This window comes from Procambarus clarkii, chromosome 16 (assembly GCF_040958095.1).
Source record: "Procambarus clarkii isolate CNS0578487 chromosome 16, FALCON_Pclarkii_2.0, whole genome shotgun sequence".
In the NCBI taxonomy this organism is placed as follows: Eukaryota; Metazoa; Arthropoda; class Malacostraca; order Decapoda; family Cambaridae; genus Procambarus; species Procambarus clarkii.
Genome location: NC_091165.1, coordinates 40,436,189 through 40,455,340, shown reverse-complemented (window position 1 = coordinate 40,455,340; position 19,152 = coordinate 40,436,189). Strand labels below are relative to the sequence as shown.

General features: G+C 40.4%; 1 protein-coding gene across 3 annotated transcripts in view; it reads right to left on the bottom strand.

Moving 5' to 3' along the window:
* LOC123760129 (zinc transporter ZIP1) overlaps positions 1-18,326 on the bottom strand; it is a 40,097-nt gene extending 21,771 nt beyond the window's left edge. Inside the window, exons 1-6 of one of the 3 annotated variants that reach the window (XM_045745625.2) lie at positions 18,191-18,275; positions 10,585-10,681; positions 10,206-10,356; positions 7,090-7,320; positions 4,085-4,198; positions 237-411 (exon numbers count right to left, since the gene is read on the bottom strand). In XM_045745625.2, coding sequence (XP_045601581.1) covers positions 237-411; positions 4,085-4,198; positions 7,090-7,320; positions 10,206-10,336 — 651 coding nt within the window. In that variant the 5' untranslated portion in view covers positions 10,337-10,356; positions 10,585-10,681; positions 18,191-18,275. Of the gene's footprint in view, positions 1-236; positions 412-4,084; positions 4,199-7,089; positions 7,321-10,205; positions 10,357-10,584; positions 10,682-17,955; positions 18,110-18,190 lie in introns of those variants that run through there. The other 2 variants (XM_045745622.2, XM_045745624.2) reach the window with 2 other exon arrangements.
* Between the last annotated feature and the right edge of the window lie 826 nt (positions 18,327-19,152).

Below are 19,152 nucleotides of genomic sequence, written 5' to 3'. Positions count from 1 at the left end.
AATTTCCATATATAATGTTAAGTTCAGGAAGGGGGTGAATTTCAATAGCTCAAGGCTCTCCTGAAACACTATCGTGTTATGCAAGAGCTTTCTGTACATGAATTAATTTTGTCATTATAATACAAAGTGTCTAGAACTTTTTACCTCGTCAAATTAATTTATACTGTGTAAAGTAATATATAATACAGAATGTCTAGAAAAAAACAGATTAAACTGCAGTAGCCTTTAATACTTACAGAATGCAATGATAAAGCAAATAAAAGTAGCAGAGAACGCAGGGAGGAATGAGATGCAATGTCATGGTGGATAGAGTGCTCAAACAGGTGGTTGTGTGTGTGACCATCTCCTGGCTCACAATGATCAGCTGCTGTTCCATAACCATGTGATGCACCCAATGAACCAGTTTCACTCCTGCAAAGGTTAATATGATTTTACAAATTATAAAACCAGCATTGAATGTAAAGAAATGCCTCTTTCTGCATGAGCCTTGGTGGTTCCCTGAAGCTATTTCACTGACGTGGCTCCCAAATACTAGGTCACATCAGCCACAGAGTTCTGTTTGACCTAACCAGTGCCAGAACCTGGCCCCCTCACAGAGGCACTCCACCAACCCACCGAGAAAGCATCCAGAAAGTCAGAGAACCAATGCACGCCACTGCTGGGTTCAAAGAGACTGAAGTCTCAAAGCTGCTAAGTGACCTCCCTAAACAATGTAAACAAATGATTGAATATCTCACAATTAGCGTGAACTCGTTAGCACTAACCCTCACCAGTAAGGAGACCCAAAGTTCCAGGTCTTCCCCAGCCAGTTCTGGAGTAGATGTGAAGAATTCACACAATAGACGAACCTAGAAGGGGAAGGCAATCAGAAAGCCACCGGGGCTCATCCAGAAAGAAGCATTTCATTACATTCAATGCTAGTTTTCTTGGGGAGGCTCTTGTCAATCCCTGAAGCTAACTACCCATTGAGAAGAAATACATGGGACTTACAAGGAGAAGAGACAGCAGGCATTAAAGACAAAAAAGAGACAACAGACGGAAAGAAGACCCACGGAAACACAGGCATGATAAGGCCTGAAACCATTCACTAAATACCAGGCCACCAAAACCCGGTTAGAAAGCCAAAAGCCCTGTGCCCAAATATTAGCATGGGTCATGTTAGTAAAGAAGTGCAAATGATACAAGGTGACAGTATTAGACATAAATAAGGACAGCGATGCCTACAGTCCTATACGATGCCCAGCCAAGTTCAAACCTGGTTATCTTGAGATCTTGAGATGATTTCGGGGCTTTAGTGTCCCCATGGCCCCGTCTTCGACCAGGCCTCCACCCCCAGGAAGCAGCCCGTGACAGCTGACTAACACCCAGGTACCTATTTTACTGCTAGGTAACAGGGGCATAGGGTGAAAGAAACTCTGCCCATTGTTTCTCGCCAGCGCCTGGGATTGAACCCGGGACCAAAATCAACTGGTATTACTGCCAGTTCACCAGGAACCCAAACACAGTGAGCTGGGAAACACCCAGATTCCTGGACTAGCAAACATATAGACCAACTAGGGGACCAAACAAGCCATTCATCAAGGAAGGCCAGATCATAGATCAATAAACAAAGATGAGACATCATGACCCAAGCAAACCTGGTAAAAATATGGGGAGCCAGACAAGCTGAAGGTGATGAACACTGAAGCAGTAAACCTGACAATCCACTAACCATTCCCTGAGCCCCAGATGTAGAGGGATGAACACTTTTGTCCACAAAAGATCAAGGGAAAAAGCAGAGCTCTGTCAAGTTCTGTTTCGGTACCAGGAGGAGACAAGACACACAACCAGGAGAACCCTTTCAACAACGCCGGAAACCACCCAGTTCACAACGACCTGGAAAATAGGGAGAAAGAAACCTGACCTGAAAGCCCCAATCTCCAGAAGGGGGAGGGACCAACCACCTCCACCAAAGACCATAAGAAATAAGCCAAAAAGCCCACAAAATGTGGGCCCATTAGTTACCATACTGGGTAAGCCATTCTGCTGAACCATCACCTCTGCAAAGGGATGAACCGTGAAAACACCAGCAGCATCTTGGTGCGAGAGGCGATGCTGACAAGCAGAAGTATAACCAGCAGTGGGAGGCACATATGATCCAGAAAATGGCTCCATTGAGCGCTTATCCTAACTCTAAGCCGGAGGAAGACCCAGCCCTGCCCAACTGCCTCTGAAAACGAAGAAGAGAACCCTAAGTACACAACAACTGTTAATTGGATGGCATGAAGCTGCTGCCACAGAGGACGAAAACTGACAATAACATCCTCCAGAAAGAGAAGATGCAAAAAAACAGCGTTGAATGTAATGAAACACCATTTTCTGGGTGAGCCCCGGAGGCTCCCTGGAGCTATCAGGCTAATGTGTGATATACAGTATATTAGACCAGGGCATTTTTCTATTTAGTCAGTCTACTAGGGACCACGAGTAAGAACCTGGCCCACTCAAGAGAGGTTTCAGGCCCTGGAAACCACCCCCATCCTCCTTCATGGTTAGGGGCTTTCCTTATCTGCCGTCAACCAGGGTTAGGCACCCAGAATGGTAGGCACAATAAAACAAACCCCACATGGTAAGAAAATTGCAACTAAAAACCGAAAAGAGAGGCAGATTTCCCTCCAATCCCAAGGAAACACGCAAACAACACACTCTACTGCCGTGCCGCTCGTCTGCGCAGCCCTCCCCTCCCTGTGCTGGCTACCTAGCACTCCAGTTCGGAAGCTAAGCCTTAAACTTTCATTACATTCAACACTGGTTTTCTGCAGGAAGCCTCTACAGCTCCCTGGAGCTACAAACCCAAAGATAAGGAAAAGAGGGACTTACCAGGGAGGAGGCCGCCCCATACTCCTCAACACAAAGTTGAGACAACTGGCTGCAGCCTGCGATCCAAAGCAACACAGGAACGCTAACCAGATAATGGGCAGCCAGGACCCTTTTCAACCTCCAATATCCCCACGCCCAAATATCAGCCCAAGACATGTTGCAAAACATAGCAGCCAATGCAGCAAACTTCCCAACATCATGGGCATGAGGATAGACCGCAGGCTGGCTAGCTTTAATAACCCTGCGGACAACCTGGAAGAGTCGAGCCCTGTAACAGGGAATGAGGGAAACCGGATCAACCCAAAGTGCATTCCCAGCCACCGAAGCCAAAGCGCGCAAATAACGGTGAAGAGTCATAACCAGATACAACACATGATAAACCCCTGGTCTGACCAACAAAGCATCAATGACCCAAGGACCCCTCCGAAAAGCAACCATCACATTCTCCGCCAGAATAGAAGGAGAATCGAACAAACTGATCACCAGGAGCGAAAGAGCAGAAACCCCTGTGCCAGAGGAGAGCATGAAGCTCACCGACCCGACTTCCAGAGGCCAATGCCAACAAAAACAGAGCCTTGGAAAATCAATCTTGAGCTTTAGGGGCCACCACAAACCGAGGAGAGGAAAGATAGGAGAGCACCCTGTCCAAGGACCAGGATGGCACAGGCAGCACATGAGCAGGCCGAAGATGAAACAAAGAATGAGAAAGCTTATGGAATGAGGCATAAGTAACATCCACAGCGAACACAAGCCAGAGTGGCTCCGCCAGCGCCGCATGATCCCTCATGTGGCAGAAGGGGTTAAAAATCTCACAGAGGGGGGTGGGGACTATATATGTTTGGAAGGTGTTCTCCAGATTTCAATCGGTCATAGCAAAATTTAAACAATAAATATGCATAAACGACATGATATCCGTAGGGAGGCGATCTAATAAACTTATTAATATAAGGAGGATACCTAGTTTAATGATATTTCAATGAATAATAATATTCACAAGTCAATATTTTGATATAGAAAAGCCTATCAATAACACCTCTCTCTGAACCCAAGAAATATATAAATATTCCCATAATCAGGCAGATTTAGGGTACCACCATACTACTTGAGACAATTTGCAGTCATATTAAAAAATTAATGCCTAAAAAAAATACGAGAACCTTCATTCCTAGAAAAAAAGTCACATTAGAACACCAAAATATAATGCAAAGTATGCTAATTCTGAGCTTACCGCATTGATGCACTGAGGTCAGGCTGATCCGAGATCCCGCTGATGCTGTGTTGCTGCTGTAAGTTGCGTCTTCTCTCATTCGGTTCACTCAGAAGGGATTGAGCTTCTGGGGCTCTGAAGAAATCGCACAATAAATTCAAAACAAAATTTAAGGTATTCATGATTGAACATCTTATGACAAAATATATATGAATACCTGAATGTTGTATAAAAAATAGTTTACATTGGATATCAAAAAAAAAAAAAATGTGTATATACTGTAACCCCGCGATTATCCGGGTTTCGAACATCCAGAAAACGCCCTTATACGGCCAAAATCGTGATCGGATAAAGTTATCACAATATCCGGCCAAAATGGCCACAGGAACCGGATAAAAGCTGGTTTGACCGGATGAAAATTCGGCCATACTGTATTAATCCAGTCTGCCTGTGGCTCTAGACACATGGTGGAGGAGGGGGTGGGGTGGGTGGGTGGTGTTGGGAGGGTGGGAGGGGTGCGTCGGGAGGGACCACCTGGGTACAGGAATTACCATTAATTTTAGAACAATTAATCATTGCCAAAAACAAATGAAATAAGTACTAGTAATTATGTAATAACAAATAAATAAGTTTCCTAAAAGCAATGTGCACAGGTTGAAGTTTCCTTAAAAAATATTGTGAGTTTTTTTCCTCCTGGCGGCCTACGTAACATACTATAACTGCCCCAAGTAGACCCATCCAACACTGGTCAACCCATGTGCTCCCGTGCCTCATGTTATACCACAGTGCTGCGCCATTAGTGAAATATTTTTTTAAATAACTTTTTTATTTTCATAGTAACTTTGAACATTTTTGGCCAAGACTATGTCTGGTAGCAGCATCAATCATTCTGGAGGTGTTAAGAGAAAGAAGGTTGTCCTAGCAATTAAAGACAAGTTACGTGTTGTTCAACCACTGAGGCGTCACAGGCAGCCAAATGCCTTCAACAAGTGAGGCGCCACAGGCAAGCCAAGCGCCTTCAAAAAGTGAGGCACAAGCAAGCGCCTTCAACAAGTGAGACGCAAGCAAGTGCCTTTAACAAGTGAGGCGTCACACGCAAGCCAAGCGCTTTCAACAAGTGAGGCGCATGCAAGCGCCTTCAACAAGTGAGGCCTCACAGGCAACCCAAGCGCCTTCAACCAATGAGGATTCAGCAGCTGGCAGTCAAAACTAACTTTGCTTAATGAACTGTACAGTAATTTTAAGTGTTAATTTTAGTGTTGTGTTAGTATAGGTTACGTAAATTGTTAAGAATTCTTAACTTCAAGATGTGTGGCATCAATCAAGAAGACGAACACCAACAAGGTAAGTTGAGGTTTCTAGTTGAATATTTAATAATTATATGTGGCAAGGCAATTTAAATTATGTTGTTTGTAGTATAAAAATAGTTGGAAATTGTCACTTTTGGACTCGTAGGTGAAAAAGTACCATTATCCGAAAAATGTGATAATCCGGCTAGGGGTCCTTCCCATATAGTCCGGATGATCGAGTGGAGACAGTATATATTTATATATATATATACGGTTCTTGCCTACCGGGAACCACGAGCCAGAACTTGACCCCCTCAGAGAGGCACGAGGAGCAATGTCCTATAGAAACCCCCGTGTGGTTGGGAGCATTCTATGTCAGCCATCGACCGGATCTGGCATCCAGAAAGATAGGCCTCCATAGAGGGAACTAATAACTAATCAGGGTGAAAGGGAACCCAGTAACCCATTTCAGGATCCCCATCAGCCCCAGATACCCCAGGAAATGAGGGGACAGTACTGGGGCAGTGCCAAGTTCCATTCCAGACAGAGAGAACAGAAAAGCATCTCCACAGGGAAGCACATGCTGCCACGATATTCCCAGAGAAATTGAAGACAGCGGATCCTTGCCAAATATCACAAATACTGTACCAAAAACAGCATAGGGGCATGGGCAGCAATTAAGGGAGTAAGTGACAATGGGCACACATCCACTCTGTGCTACCTTTATCTATAAAACCATGACAATATATTCACAAAGCTTCGCAGCGGAGTCATGGTCCCCTAAAAATCTAAGGGCTAGGTTCCTTCCACAGAAAGCTGGCCTGTCATGAACAGTAACTGAACTCACCAGGGAAGGTAGCCCAGGCTGGGCAGAGGCAACACCAGCAAACACCTAGAAATGGTCACTCTAGGCATGAGCAGTTTGAGATGGATAGTAAATTAAGAGTCCACACAAAAATCAAAGGCATAAATATACAAGCACATGAAGCAAACATTAATATATAGAACAAATACACAAGCAAATGGCCCCTGTTGGACAAGACCAACCGCATGACCAACATTTATATGAAAAACTGGAACTTGAGCTTTGAAGCAGGAATGAGGAATGCAGTGTCATGAAGTGTATCGTCAGGCAAAATAACCGAGTCTTTCAAGCCGAGGAATTGACAAGCTAGGCACATGGCCACCTAGTGGTGCACAGATGTAATTAACAAGTGAACTGCTTCATGAAAGGATGATTCACTTATTTTAGAGTTTCATTTTTCTTGTTTTCTATGCTTTGTTTACCTTGCTGATTGCCCGTTTTGGCTCGTGTTTAACCCTGGAACTATTAGTTTTATTTTTGCATACAGATACTGTACCTTACTTTCGAATATATTTAGAATAAAGAATACAAAATTTTGTTAGTTTTGTCCTAACTCCCATCACAATGCAATGCTGGTGATTGCCAGAAGTAATTGACAACTACATGCACCAAAATACGAGTAGATATATAATTTTTCATCCACACTTTTTAATACAGATTTTCTATTTCATAAGAAAAACAAGTAAAATCATTTTTTTTTTTAGCACACAGTCAGTTACAATTTTGACAAGTGCTTCATCTTAGCCGTTAATGAACCAAAAGCACTTCCCAACAAAATTCACTCCCTCTAAACTCTAATTATACAGTAAAAGGGATAACTAATTTTATGTGGGATGGCAAAATACACCACCTTGGAAAAGACACTCACATACCTGCTGAGTAACTTTGATTCCTTGTAGTCCAATACTATTTGCTCCATTGTCAAGACAAGAAGGAAACCAAACACAATAATAAATTCAGCAATAGGGAAGGAGCTCATCGAGGAATTTTGATCCATCAGCAGGTCCAACTGCTCTTGTACATCTGGAAACAGGTCCAAAATGCAGGTGCCCATGAAAACACCGCCCGCCGAACACGACATCATGCTCAGCACCATGTGGTACCTGAAAAACATTGCATCAGGAACATCTTAGGACTTAGGAATTCCATGATGTGTTAGCACATTTTATATTATAGTATGTAGTATGGATTTTAATACTGTCCTCTTGCTGGCTTGCTTGCTGTTACACTCACCACAAAAAGTCCCACATCAGGGCCAAAATTCCAGTTAATTAAACACTTTTATAATTACTTAAATCAATTTCATGCTAACTTTTTCACTAATTCAAAAGGCAAGTTTTCTATAGAGGCATAAAGAAAAATAAGAGCATTCTTAACATGAATATAGCAGAACTAAGTGTGAAAAAACAGCACACCAGCCAAGGTGGGAGGAGGATAAGCGGGAAAACAAGATGTGGACCTGACAACACTAGCGAGGAAAGAGACCAAAGTAATGAGCGTGTGACTAGATCAACACTCACAAATGTCATCCTCCAGAATGGGACTAACCCAAAGAAGTATTTACTCCTATGGGAAGAATCTAAGAAGCCCAGTAGAAATTAGTATAAAAAAAATTGGACCATAAATGAAGATGGCACTAACATTAAAGTGGAAGAGCTGCAAGAATGAGTGTCAGAACTGCAGTCACATATTATGGAAGTTAAAGAGACAAAACTTATAAATATAATAGAGGATGCAAGGTAGTGAGAAGAGAAAGGCCAAACAGGGTGATTTGGTCTTTTGACTTTGATCAAAAGTTGAAAGAGTTTCAAGGAGGGGAGGAATAAAAAGTCCCACTGATACAACAACACTGAGCTTTGAGAAGATAAAAGATTCTGGAAGTAATCAATCAGCAGGATTTCATGCTAGGATTGATAACAGTGAGGACCATGAAGATACTGGTAGGTGTTATTTACAATCTTTCAATGACTACAGGAAGGTCACGAGACCAATATTATATATGCAACGAAACACACCAAAAGATAATAGGAAAAGCAGCCATAGAGGCAAGGGTTGGAAGAGTGAAGATCCTAATAATTGGGGATTTTAATTACTGGTATAGGGAAATAGACTGGTCAACAACAAAGAATCCTCACGGAGGATCAATCGACTTGAGAATGGTCCAGGACGGACCGAAACGTCGTCGTCCCTTCAACTTCTAGTGTGTGGTCTGGTCAACATACTTCAGCCACGTTATTGTGACTCATCGCCTGCACGAGGGGATAAAACATGGAGAGCAAGCTCTATGGACACTATAGACAAATATCTCTTGTAGCATCATATGAAGGAGCTGCCAAGAAAAAAAAAAAGGTGATCTGCTCAATACCCAAAATTGAAGATGTACAGAACTTAATACAGTATATGAAAAATTATTGGGGCCCCAACCAGTTCCCTTGAAAAGCACATCACATTTTGACATACGAATCACCTAAGGCCAAAAAGTGCTGTACTAAATATCATAGTAGCTCGCAAAATTGACATGATGTCCCGTTTTCTATTCATGGGTCTTCAGTGAGAAAGTGGTCAGGGGGCCTAAGTCGTAGTGGTATTGTGACCTGGTGATGGGTGGAAGAAAACATGTACTGTGCTGTATACAAGTTGATTGGTTATTTGGTTACATTAACTCTTGCATTACACATATCACAACCCGTTCTCGCAAATTTAATAAGTCAATATTGACTTATTAAATATGTGCATAGGTGACATACTTAACATAATAGTTTCCCTTGAAAAGCTTCATAGAAAACACCAACCTTACCTAACCTACTTAGTATGTTAAGATAAGCATCTTATTGCTTCGTAATTACAATTATTACCTAACCTATACCTATAATAGGTTAAGTAACAATTGTAATTACGAAGCTATAAGATGCTTATTTTGACATACTAAGTAGGTTAGGTAAGGTCAGTGTTTTCTATGAAGCTTTTCAAGGGAAACTATTATGTTTAGTATGTCACCTATGCACGCAACTAATAAGTCAATATTGACTTATTAAATTTGCAAGAACGGGTTGCATATCATATGAAGTTCAAATGGTGGTGGACATCGCATCATATAATGCTTTAAGTACTTTGTAATATTTGTAATACTACCACATCAGGTGGCAGGGAAAATAATGGTACACATTATTCCCAATCTGCGCAATTGAAGCCTACAATAAACATCCGCAATTTTGAGAAATGACACAAGAGAATAATTTTTGTTGTGCATACAAATCCTTAACCTTATCCAAATCCTTAATCCTTAACCTTGTGCATTACACAGGTTAAGCCAAATGTTGCCTTTATCTGTGGCTCTGTAAGCTTATGCTTGTGAACAAACCTATCAGAGAGTTGTGGTATATGGGTGGGGGGGGCTGGACTGAAATTGACTCCAGTGACTCCCGAGAATCTTAAAATAGTCCTGCAAGGATGCCAAAGTCCCCGTGGCTTTAGTGTCATACAATCCTGCCTGATACCACTGATGTTTAAGAAGCCCAGTGGATCAATATACCTCTTGAAGCTGCAGAACCATTGCTTAAAAAGAGCATTTCATTACCTCAAAACATACATTTTGACACCAGAGAAAAAAATAGAACAAGTTGCACACTACACAAAACAAGTGTTGATTTGAGTACTTGTATACTAAAACAGTATAGTGACTTTTAATAAACTACAAAAGATGATAATGTGCACCAAAGCTAGTTTTATAATTATTCATAAAAAACTACGAAAAGAAAATTAAATGCCATGAGTTCAGCTCTCTTTCTATAGTTACTTGGCCTAAGAGATATTTACACATGCACATGAAATATCTGATAAGCTTATATCATAAGGTCAGATTCTTCTTATTTAATTATTTCAGTTCTAAATGTGTCTACTCAATAATGAATACTTTATAGGTTAGCAAATACAGTACTATAAAAACCACAAAGCAATATAAAATAGTAAGTAGAGAAAAGAAACTTACTTGAATCTAAGACCGGAATCGTGTGTTTCCCTGATGCGCTTGACGAACATAATGGGAAGCATCGAACACACAAAGGTGATGATAAACATCACCACAAGGACAATGCCCTTGATAGTTACTATGTCCCACATTTTCTTCGTTGTTTTTATTCCTACAAAATATGAAAACAAAAAATTTTAATTCTTGAGATGCTGCTGCTGTTACCCTTTTGCTGCTGCAATATATTCAGTAATATTCGTAACAATTTGTTCACAGTTTTGATGCATTGAGTTACATCCCGAAGATTTTGAATGTGTGTCTAGTCAAGCTAAGCCTGGGTATATGTGGAAATTTAGAAGGGGCATTTTGTAAATGGTTATAAAATCTTATAGGTCCTTACACTTTAGTTGTTGATGAGCAGTGGATGGGAGTGAAGCTCTCTTTATAATTTGTCCTCAAAACAAACCTCATAAAATTTCAAGTAGCAGTCATTTCCCCTATTTATGAACAAAATTTACTTTCCATATAGCTCACACGTGATGAAATTCAAGCCATTAAGAAATAATGTCTTCGTGGTGTAGTGGTAAGACACTTGCCTGGCGTTCCGCAAGCGCTTTGTCATGGGTTTGTTTCCTGACCGGGGAGGATTTACCGGGGGAGCAAATCCTTAACTGTAGCCTCAATTTAACTCAACAGTAAAATGAGTACTTGGTAGTAAAAACGATTCTTCACAGCGGGGATCGTATTCCAGGGACCTGCCCAAAACGCTATGCGTACTAGTGGCTGTACAAGAATGTAACAACTCTTGTATATATCTCAAACAAAAAAAAATAATAATACAGTACTGTAATATACAGGTACCTGTACAGTGATGACTCGGTTTACGAATGCCCCTAATTATGAAATTTTCAGGTTACGAGCCCAATTTCTTTGTAAAACTTGAATCAGGTTACTAGCTTTCCCTCAAGTAACATAGTTTGTTAATATGCGTAGGGGGCGACCTAGCGTGTGGTTCCTTGTGGCACAGTCGCCTGCTCTTCAGTTTACCAATGCCTCCCGCTTAGTGATGACCGCACTTGAATTCTTTGTAAAGAATTTAATTGTTTTCAGCTTTTTTGGGTTTTGAACATAACAGTAATTATTATATATCATGACATGGGTCCCAAAAAAGTCAGTGGTAAGGTTCAACCCAAGAAAACACATGTGAGGATGACCATAGAGCAAAAACAAGAGATCATTCGTAAACATGAAAATGGTACACGGGTTGTTGAACTAACTAGGCAGTACAACAAATCCATGTCAACGATATGCACTGTAATTGCTAAGAAAAAGGACATTATGAGTGCTAAAGTGACAAAAAGGCATATCAACAATCACAAAACAAAGAACACAAACACTTGAGGATGTTGAAAAGTTGTTATTAATTTGGATATACAATAAGGAGTTAGTAGGTGATAGTGTTTCAGAGGCCATCATATGTGAAAAAGCAAGGCTATTGCATGAAGACCTTTTAAAGAAAACCCCTGATCACAAATGATTTTGTGATCAGAAATCACAAAACTATTGTGATTTCTGTGTGTAAAATATGACAAAGTTTGTTACCCGAAATGGAGATAGTATTTTAAGCAAAATACACGGCTTCTGGTGCAACTGGCTTTACAGACCGGGCTGCCGGTCTGTAAAGACCTAGACCCCCGGAATCACTGCAAGGTAAGATTCGGATAAAAACTGGTTCTGTTCAAACCCAATTACAGCAATCATACACATAAGCCTACATGGAAAATTCAGGTACCATGAACAATTTACTTAAAACTAACCTTCTCAGTAAAGAAACATATGATGCGTGGCACAGAGCAGCAGAATACAAGGTCGTAAGTGACCTACTCTCAGGGAATGGTACATGTGGAGGTCAGTTTGTGATTACACCTATACTGTATCTCCATATCTATTGACACAACAAATACCTCTATCAGTGACAATTTTCATCTAATTACTTTCTTCACCACATTATTTCATACACTATTCAAAATATGAATAGTACAGAATGATTTTCTTATGAATAGATATATGATTTTCACAATATGAATAGTATATGATTTTCATAATACTGTATGACTAGTATATGATTTTCCTAATATGAATTATACCACTGGATGCAGATGGTGTGCATGATAAGGAAATCAGATGTAAGTTACTTAGCTTGGAGATTGTACTTGGGGTCATTCTTGGACTGGTGGTTGCTTTACACAGTACAGGACTGTATATTAAACTGTTTAACTAGCTAATCAAGACTAACTTGCTTAGCTAATGAATTCGTGTTTGAATTCCCCCGAGTTCAAAATGAGACCAGGATCACTGTAACATCTACCAAACAATTTATAAGGGTTAATTGCTCTTTTACACAAATATGCAGCTCCTAATGTCTTTAGTTTAATTCATCTGTGTTTAATGTATCATACTCATCCTGTGAGTGGTAATTGAGAAGGTTACAGAGGCTCAGGCCCTTGTAATGTACTCCCCTAGTTGTGCTTGCAGGGGTTGAGCTCTGGCTCTTTGGTCCCATCTCTCAACTGTCAATCAACTGGTGTACAGATTCCGGAGCCTACTGGGCTCAATCATATCTACACTTGAAACTGTGTATGGAGTCTGCCTCCACCACACCGCATTTTGTCTGTCTTAGCTCCTCCCGCAGGGACTCGACCTTCGCGACCAATTTGATGGGAATTGATTTGGAGGAAGGAGGTAATAAAAGTATGTGTTTGTGGGAGAAAGGAATTGGCAAAACGATCAGGGAAAGAGAAGGTCCGCAAAATAACAATTCACTTAGGGTATATTACACTAACAGTAGAAGTCTAAGAAATAAAATTAACGAATTAAATGCTCTTGTCTGCACAGAAAAAATAGATATTATTGCACTTACCGAAACGTGGATGAATGTAGAAAATAGAGAACTATTAGCTGAATATCAAATATATGGATTTAAACTATTTCACACAGATAGATATATTAGACGAGGAGGTGGAGTAGCCATATATGTTAGGGACAATTTGAAATGTAGTCTCAAAGAGGGAATCAAAACAGAGCCACACACAGAAACTATTTGGATTGAATTAAACGAAAAAGCTAATAATATTATAATAGGAGTAATATATAGGCCACCAAATTTAGACAGAATGGAAGCAAAGCATCTATGGGATGAAATATCTAGAGCATCTAGATCTAACAGTATTTATGTCATGGGTGACTTTAATTTTAGCGGAATAAACTGGTTGAACAAAACAGGGAATAGTGAAGCAGAAGATTTTCTAGAATTAATTGACGATTGCTTTCTTACGCAACACATTAAGGAACCAACACGGGAAAATAATATTTTAGATTTAGTGTTAACTAACAGGGAAACGCAAATTAATGACATCGAAATAGGGAGTGAGCTAGGGAGCAGTGATCACAAAGAAATCAGATTTAGCATAGAATGGAATAGACCAGTAGGAGAAAATTCTGTTAAAGTGCCAGATTTTCGAAAAGCTGATTTTAATAGCCTAAGAAATTTTTTGGGTCAAATTGATTGGAAAGGCTTGGGTATGGGGTGTGGGCCGGTCTTGGAGCGAGACATGAACCCAGCGATAGGTGACTTAAATGGGGATTTCGATGTGGATTCAATATATAACTTATTTAAGAATATTCTAAACAAAGCACAGGAACGTAGTATACCATACAAATTGAATAGATCGTATACTAATGACCCAAAGTGGATAACAAAGAATTTGAAGAACCTTATAGGTAAAAAGAGAGCTTGGTACAAAAGGATTAAAAATGGGGAGGTCACTTTAGAACAGGAATTCGTACAACTGGTTAGAAATGTTAAAAAAGAGATAAGGAAAGCAAAAAGAAACTATGAAGTTCGCATAGCAGGGCAAGCAAAGACAAATCCTAAAGGGTTTTTTCAGTTATATCGTACTAAGACTAGGGAAAGGATAGGTCCATTAAAAACTGAGACAGGTCAAATAACAGATAGTGATGAAGAGATGAGTAGTATTTTTAATAAATATTTTGTATCTGTATTTACTAAAGAGGAACTTAACAATATGCCTTCAGCCGAACAAGTCTATGTGGGTGGGGACGAGGACAGGTTGACGAGTTTAGCAGTTACCAGGGAGGATGTTCTTAAACAAATAGTAAAACTCAAACCAAACAAATCCCCAGGGCCGGATGAAGTGTTTGCTAGGGTGCTTAAAGAATGCAAAGAGGAGCTTTGTGACCCACTGTCAACCATATTTAATAAATCAATAGAGTCAGGCAGAGTGCCAGAGTTTTGGAAAGTTGCTAATGTGATACCAGTTTTTAAGAAAGGAGATAGATCACTTGCGTCTAACTATCGACCAATTAGCCTAACGTCTATTGTGGGAAAGTTACTCGAATCTATAATAGCAAATAAAATTCGCCTTCATCTTGAAAAACATAAATTAATAATTGAGTCGCAACATGGTTTTATAAATGGCCGTTCATGTTTAACAAATTTGTTATCTTTTTATTCTAGCATTGTTGAGGCAGTTGATAGTGGTAAGGATTGCGATGTTGTATACCTTGACTTTAGCAAAGCTTTTGATACAGTGCCACATGAAAGACTGATTAAAAAAATAGAGTCTCATGGTATTGGGGGAGCTATATTAAGCTGGATTAGGGCATGGCTATACCAAAGGAAACAGAGAGTTAGTATAAATGGAATCAAGTCAGAGTGGGAAAATGTTGTAAGTGGAGTGCCTCAAGGCTCTGTCCTGGGACCTCTGTTGTTTATAATATATATAAATGATTTAGATTCAGGTTTGAGTAGCAACATTTGCAAATTTGCCGATGATACGAAAATCGGTAGGGAAATTAATTCGGAGGAGGACTCACTATCACTTCAAGTTGATCTAGATAGGGTTTTGAAATGGTCAAAGGATTGGCAGATGCAGTTTAATGCTGATAAATGTAAAGTTCTGAGGTTAGGTAATGATGATAGAGTTACAAGATACGAGCTAGATGGTGTTGTGATTGCAAAGTCGGATTGCGAAAGGGATCTGGGAGTTATGATTAGTAAGAATTTAAAACAAAAGGATCAATGCATAAATGTTCGTAATAAGGCAAATCGGACACTTGGATTTATTAATCGCAGCGTTAGTAACAAGACACCTGGTGTGGTTCTCAAGCTATATCTTGCTCTAGTTAGGCCCCATTTAGATTATGCAGTTCAGTTTTGGTCGCCATATTATAGAATGGATATAAATTCACTTGAACGTGTCCAGCGTAGGATGACTAAGTTAATTCCCCAAATTAGAAATCTTTCATATGAAGAAAGATTAACAAAGCTTAAGTTGCATTCACTGGAAAGGCGAAGAGTTAGGGGTGACATGATAGAGGTTTACAAGTGGATGAATGGACATAACCGGGGGGATATTAATAGGGTATTAAAAGTATCAACACAGGACAGAACACGAAACAATGGATATAAATTGGATAAGTTTAGATTTAGGAAAGACTTGGGTAAATACTGGTTCAGTAACAGGGTTGTTGATTTGTGGAACCAATTGCCGCGTAACATTGTGGAGGTGGGGTCCCTCGATTGTTTCAAGCACGGGTTGGACAAGTATATGAGTGGGATTGGGTGGTTATAGAATAGGAGCTGCCTCGTATGGGCCAATAGGCCTTCTGCAGTTACCTTTGTTCTTATGTTCTTATGTTCTTATGTTCGCTCTGAGAGCCCCACAAAGCTCCCTCACCAGCACCAGTTCACTCACTATACCTTCCATTTTTAGTATCGGGACAATTGGAGTGCCAGCTACACACCAATCTATGTCCAAATAAGTTAAAAATGGTTGAGCTTGATGAAGCAAGGGCCAGTGACACAACCATCTTTGCTGCCTTATTACTTTTATCAATTTTTCTGTGAATTACTTAAACACAAGCTAGATGGTGAAATATTTGACCCTAAATTACTAAAGCAGTAGCTGTATTAGCAAACTAATGTTTCACAGTGAAGCACAAGTACAGTACAGTACTTTTGATTCCCTATAAATATCCCGTTTGTTATGGCCATTTAACCACTTGTACACCTCTATCATGTCATCCATAATTCTTTGCCTTCCTAGAGAATGTAATTTAAGCTTTGTCAATCTATCTTCATATGACAGGTTTCTAATTTGGGGGATTCACTTTGTCATCCTATGCTGGACGTGTTCTAGTGAATTTATATCCATTCTATAGTATGGCAACCAAAACTGAACTGCATAATCTAAATGAAGCCTAACCAGAGCAAGATATAGCTGAACAATAACACCAGGTGTCTTATTACTAACGCTTTGATAAATAAATCCCAGTGTCTTATTTGCCTTATAAAGAACATTTAAGCATTGATTTTTTGGTTTTAATTTCTTACTAATTATAATTGTTTTAATTTCTTACTAATTATAACTCCCAGATCCCTTTAGCAATCCCAACACCATCTAGCTCGTATCTTGCAGCTCTATCGCCATTACCTAGCCTCAAAACCTTACATTTATCAGCCTTAAAGATTAACAGAATTTTGGCATTTGCGGCTTCGGCAGGTTGGCGGTGCACTGGGTTAATGGAAAAAGCATCTTCTGTCCTGTGGGTGAAAAAGCATCTCCTGTTCCTCAGTCTTACATTGTATTGAAGTGTGTGTGTTGAAGAACCTGTATAGTGAATAGAGTAAGCTCGCCCTTCCAGAATTGGGTTATAGGTCTACCATATTTAATAGTCTATCATATTTAATAAATCCTTAGAGTGAGGCAGAGTGCCAGAGTCGTGGAAGGTTGCTAATGTGGTACCAATTTTAAAAGAAGGAGATAGGTCACTTGCGTCAAACTATCGACCAATTAGCTTAACGTCTATTGTGGGAAATTTGCTTGAATCGTTAATTGCAAATACCATTCATCTTTTGCCTCGAATTAATAGTCCTGAGGTTCCGGGTTCAATTCCCGGTGGAGGCGGAGACAAATGGGCAAAAAGTTTCTTTCACCCTGATGTCTCTGTCCACCTAGCAGTAAATAGGTACCTGGGAGTTAGACAGCTGCTATGGGCTGCTTCCTGGGGAGTGTGTAACAAAGAGGTGGCCTGGTCGAGGACCGGGCTGCGGGGACGCCAAGCCTCGAAATCATCTCAAGATAAGCTCAAGAAGGCAGTTGATAGTGGTAAAGTTTGTGATGCTGTGTGCCTTGACTTTAGCAAAGCTTTTAATTCAGTGCCACATGAAAGACTGATTAAAAAGATAAAGGCTCACGGTATTGGGGGGGTGCTATATTAAGTTGGATTAGGGCATGGCAATACCAAAGGAAACAAAGAGTAAGTATAAATGGGGTTAAGTCAGAGTGGGAAAATGTTGTAAGTGGAGTGCCTCAAGGCTCTGTCTTGGGACCTCTGTTATTCATAATATATATATAAATGCATTAGTTTCAAGTTTGAGCAAGAATATTTGCAAATTTACCAATGATACAAAAATCAGGAGGGAAATAAACACACAGAAAAAGACTATTACTTCAAGACAATCTAAATTGGGTTTTGAAATGGTCAAGAGATTGGCAGATGCAGTTTAAAGTACAACTGGAAAAGATCATCATCAGGGCAAATGGGGGGACCTTCGACAAGCCGCCGGCTTCCTGTCTTCGTCGAGGCCACTAATGTTAGTGGCTCTCAGGTAAACACGTTAAATGTGGACTTGAGACGCCTCAGTTTAATTTTTTTTAAATTTTGTCCCAAGGGGCGAGTTTATTACCTCAGTTGTCACCCAACTCTCTCACTACCACAATGTGTTAACCCAAAACTGGTATATGAAGCCACGACACAGCTATGGACATGGCCAACCACCACAGACACTGGCCACCAAACCTGACAAGGACACGTAATAGTCACGAGTCTATTCCCCCCTCCGCACCCCTTCCTCTCTGGCACATCCCCACCACACTCGCACAGGATCACCACAACATCCTAACCACCATCTCAGCGTTCACCTCGTCTCCAGATTTTCAATCACGTGGGTGTAAATGAAGGAAAATTTATCGCTGACACGTCCGTCCTGGCCCCCAGGTTGTTTACAAAGCAGCCCAGACCCAAGGCGTTCGTGGAGGCTGAAGCTGGATTGTCGAGTCTCCGTTTTCTACCTTGAGGAGAAATTAATTCATAAACTATACAAGCCACGCCTGGCCTAGGACACTTTCATATTATATCTTTACTTTTCTAGCAACCATGCTGTCGTCAAAATTAATTTAATGTGGTAAAAATGGCCAGGAATGTTACAATTGTCATGTATTGTGTATATAGGCCTACCTGTCGGGGGCAGGAGGCCGTGTCCGGGGTGTTGTGGTCCCCATAGCTATGGGTGAGGACACTGTCCACGTCACCATACATCATAGAGCTCATGACTTAGCCAAAGAAACTGCCTTTAAAGGAGCCGTTGAGTGTAACCTTGGATTGTCAATGAGCAATCTGAGAGCAGCAGTACACCAAGAACTTTAACAAAATCTTGTAGATCTGAGACAAAGTGAAATCGACACCAGTAATTCCATCTATCATCATACTATCATGCAAGAGGAGCCACACATCTATGGTTCATCCAATAAAATCAGCAGACTTCTAGATGTTACTACTGCTCGGCATAGACTCGGTTACAAGTATCTCCGGGAATTTTCATTATCTGCCGATGTAGACCTGACCAAATGTAAATTAACTGTGTCAACAAAATTATTCGCACACCCTCCGTCACTATGTGATGGAGTGCGAAAAGATACGTGAATTCATACGAATAGAGACAATTCTATAACCAATGTTCCAAAGATGTGTATATATTTCATTCAAAATGATCTACCAGAAATTTTAACCAAATATCCCCAGTTTGCTAACTGTAGGTAGTAAGTGATTGTAACCTATCCACGCTGCCCACTGGATGGGGGGGGGGCGGTGAAACCTATCCACT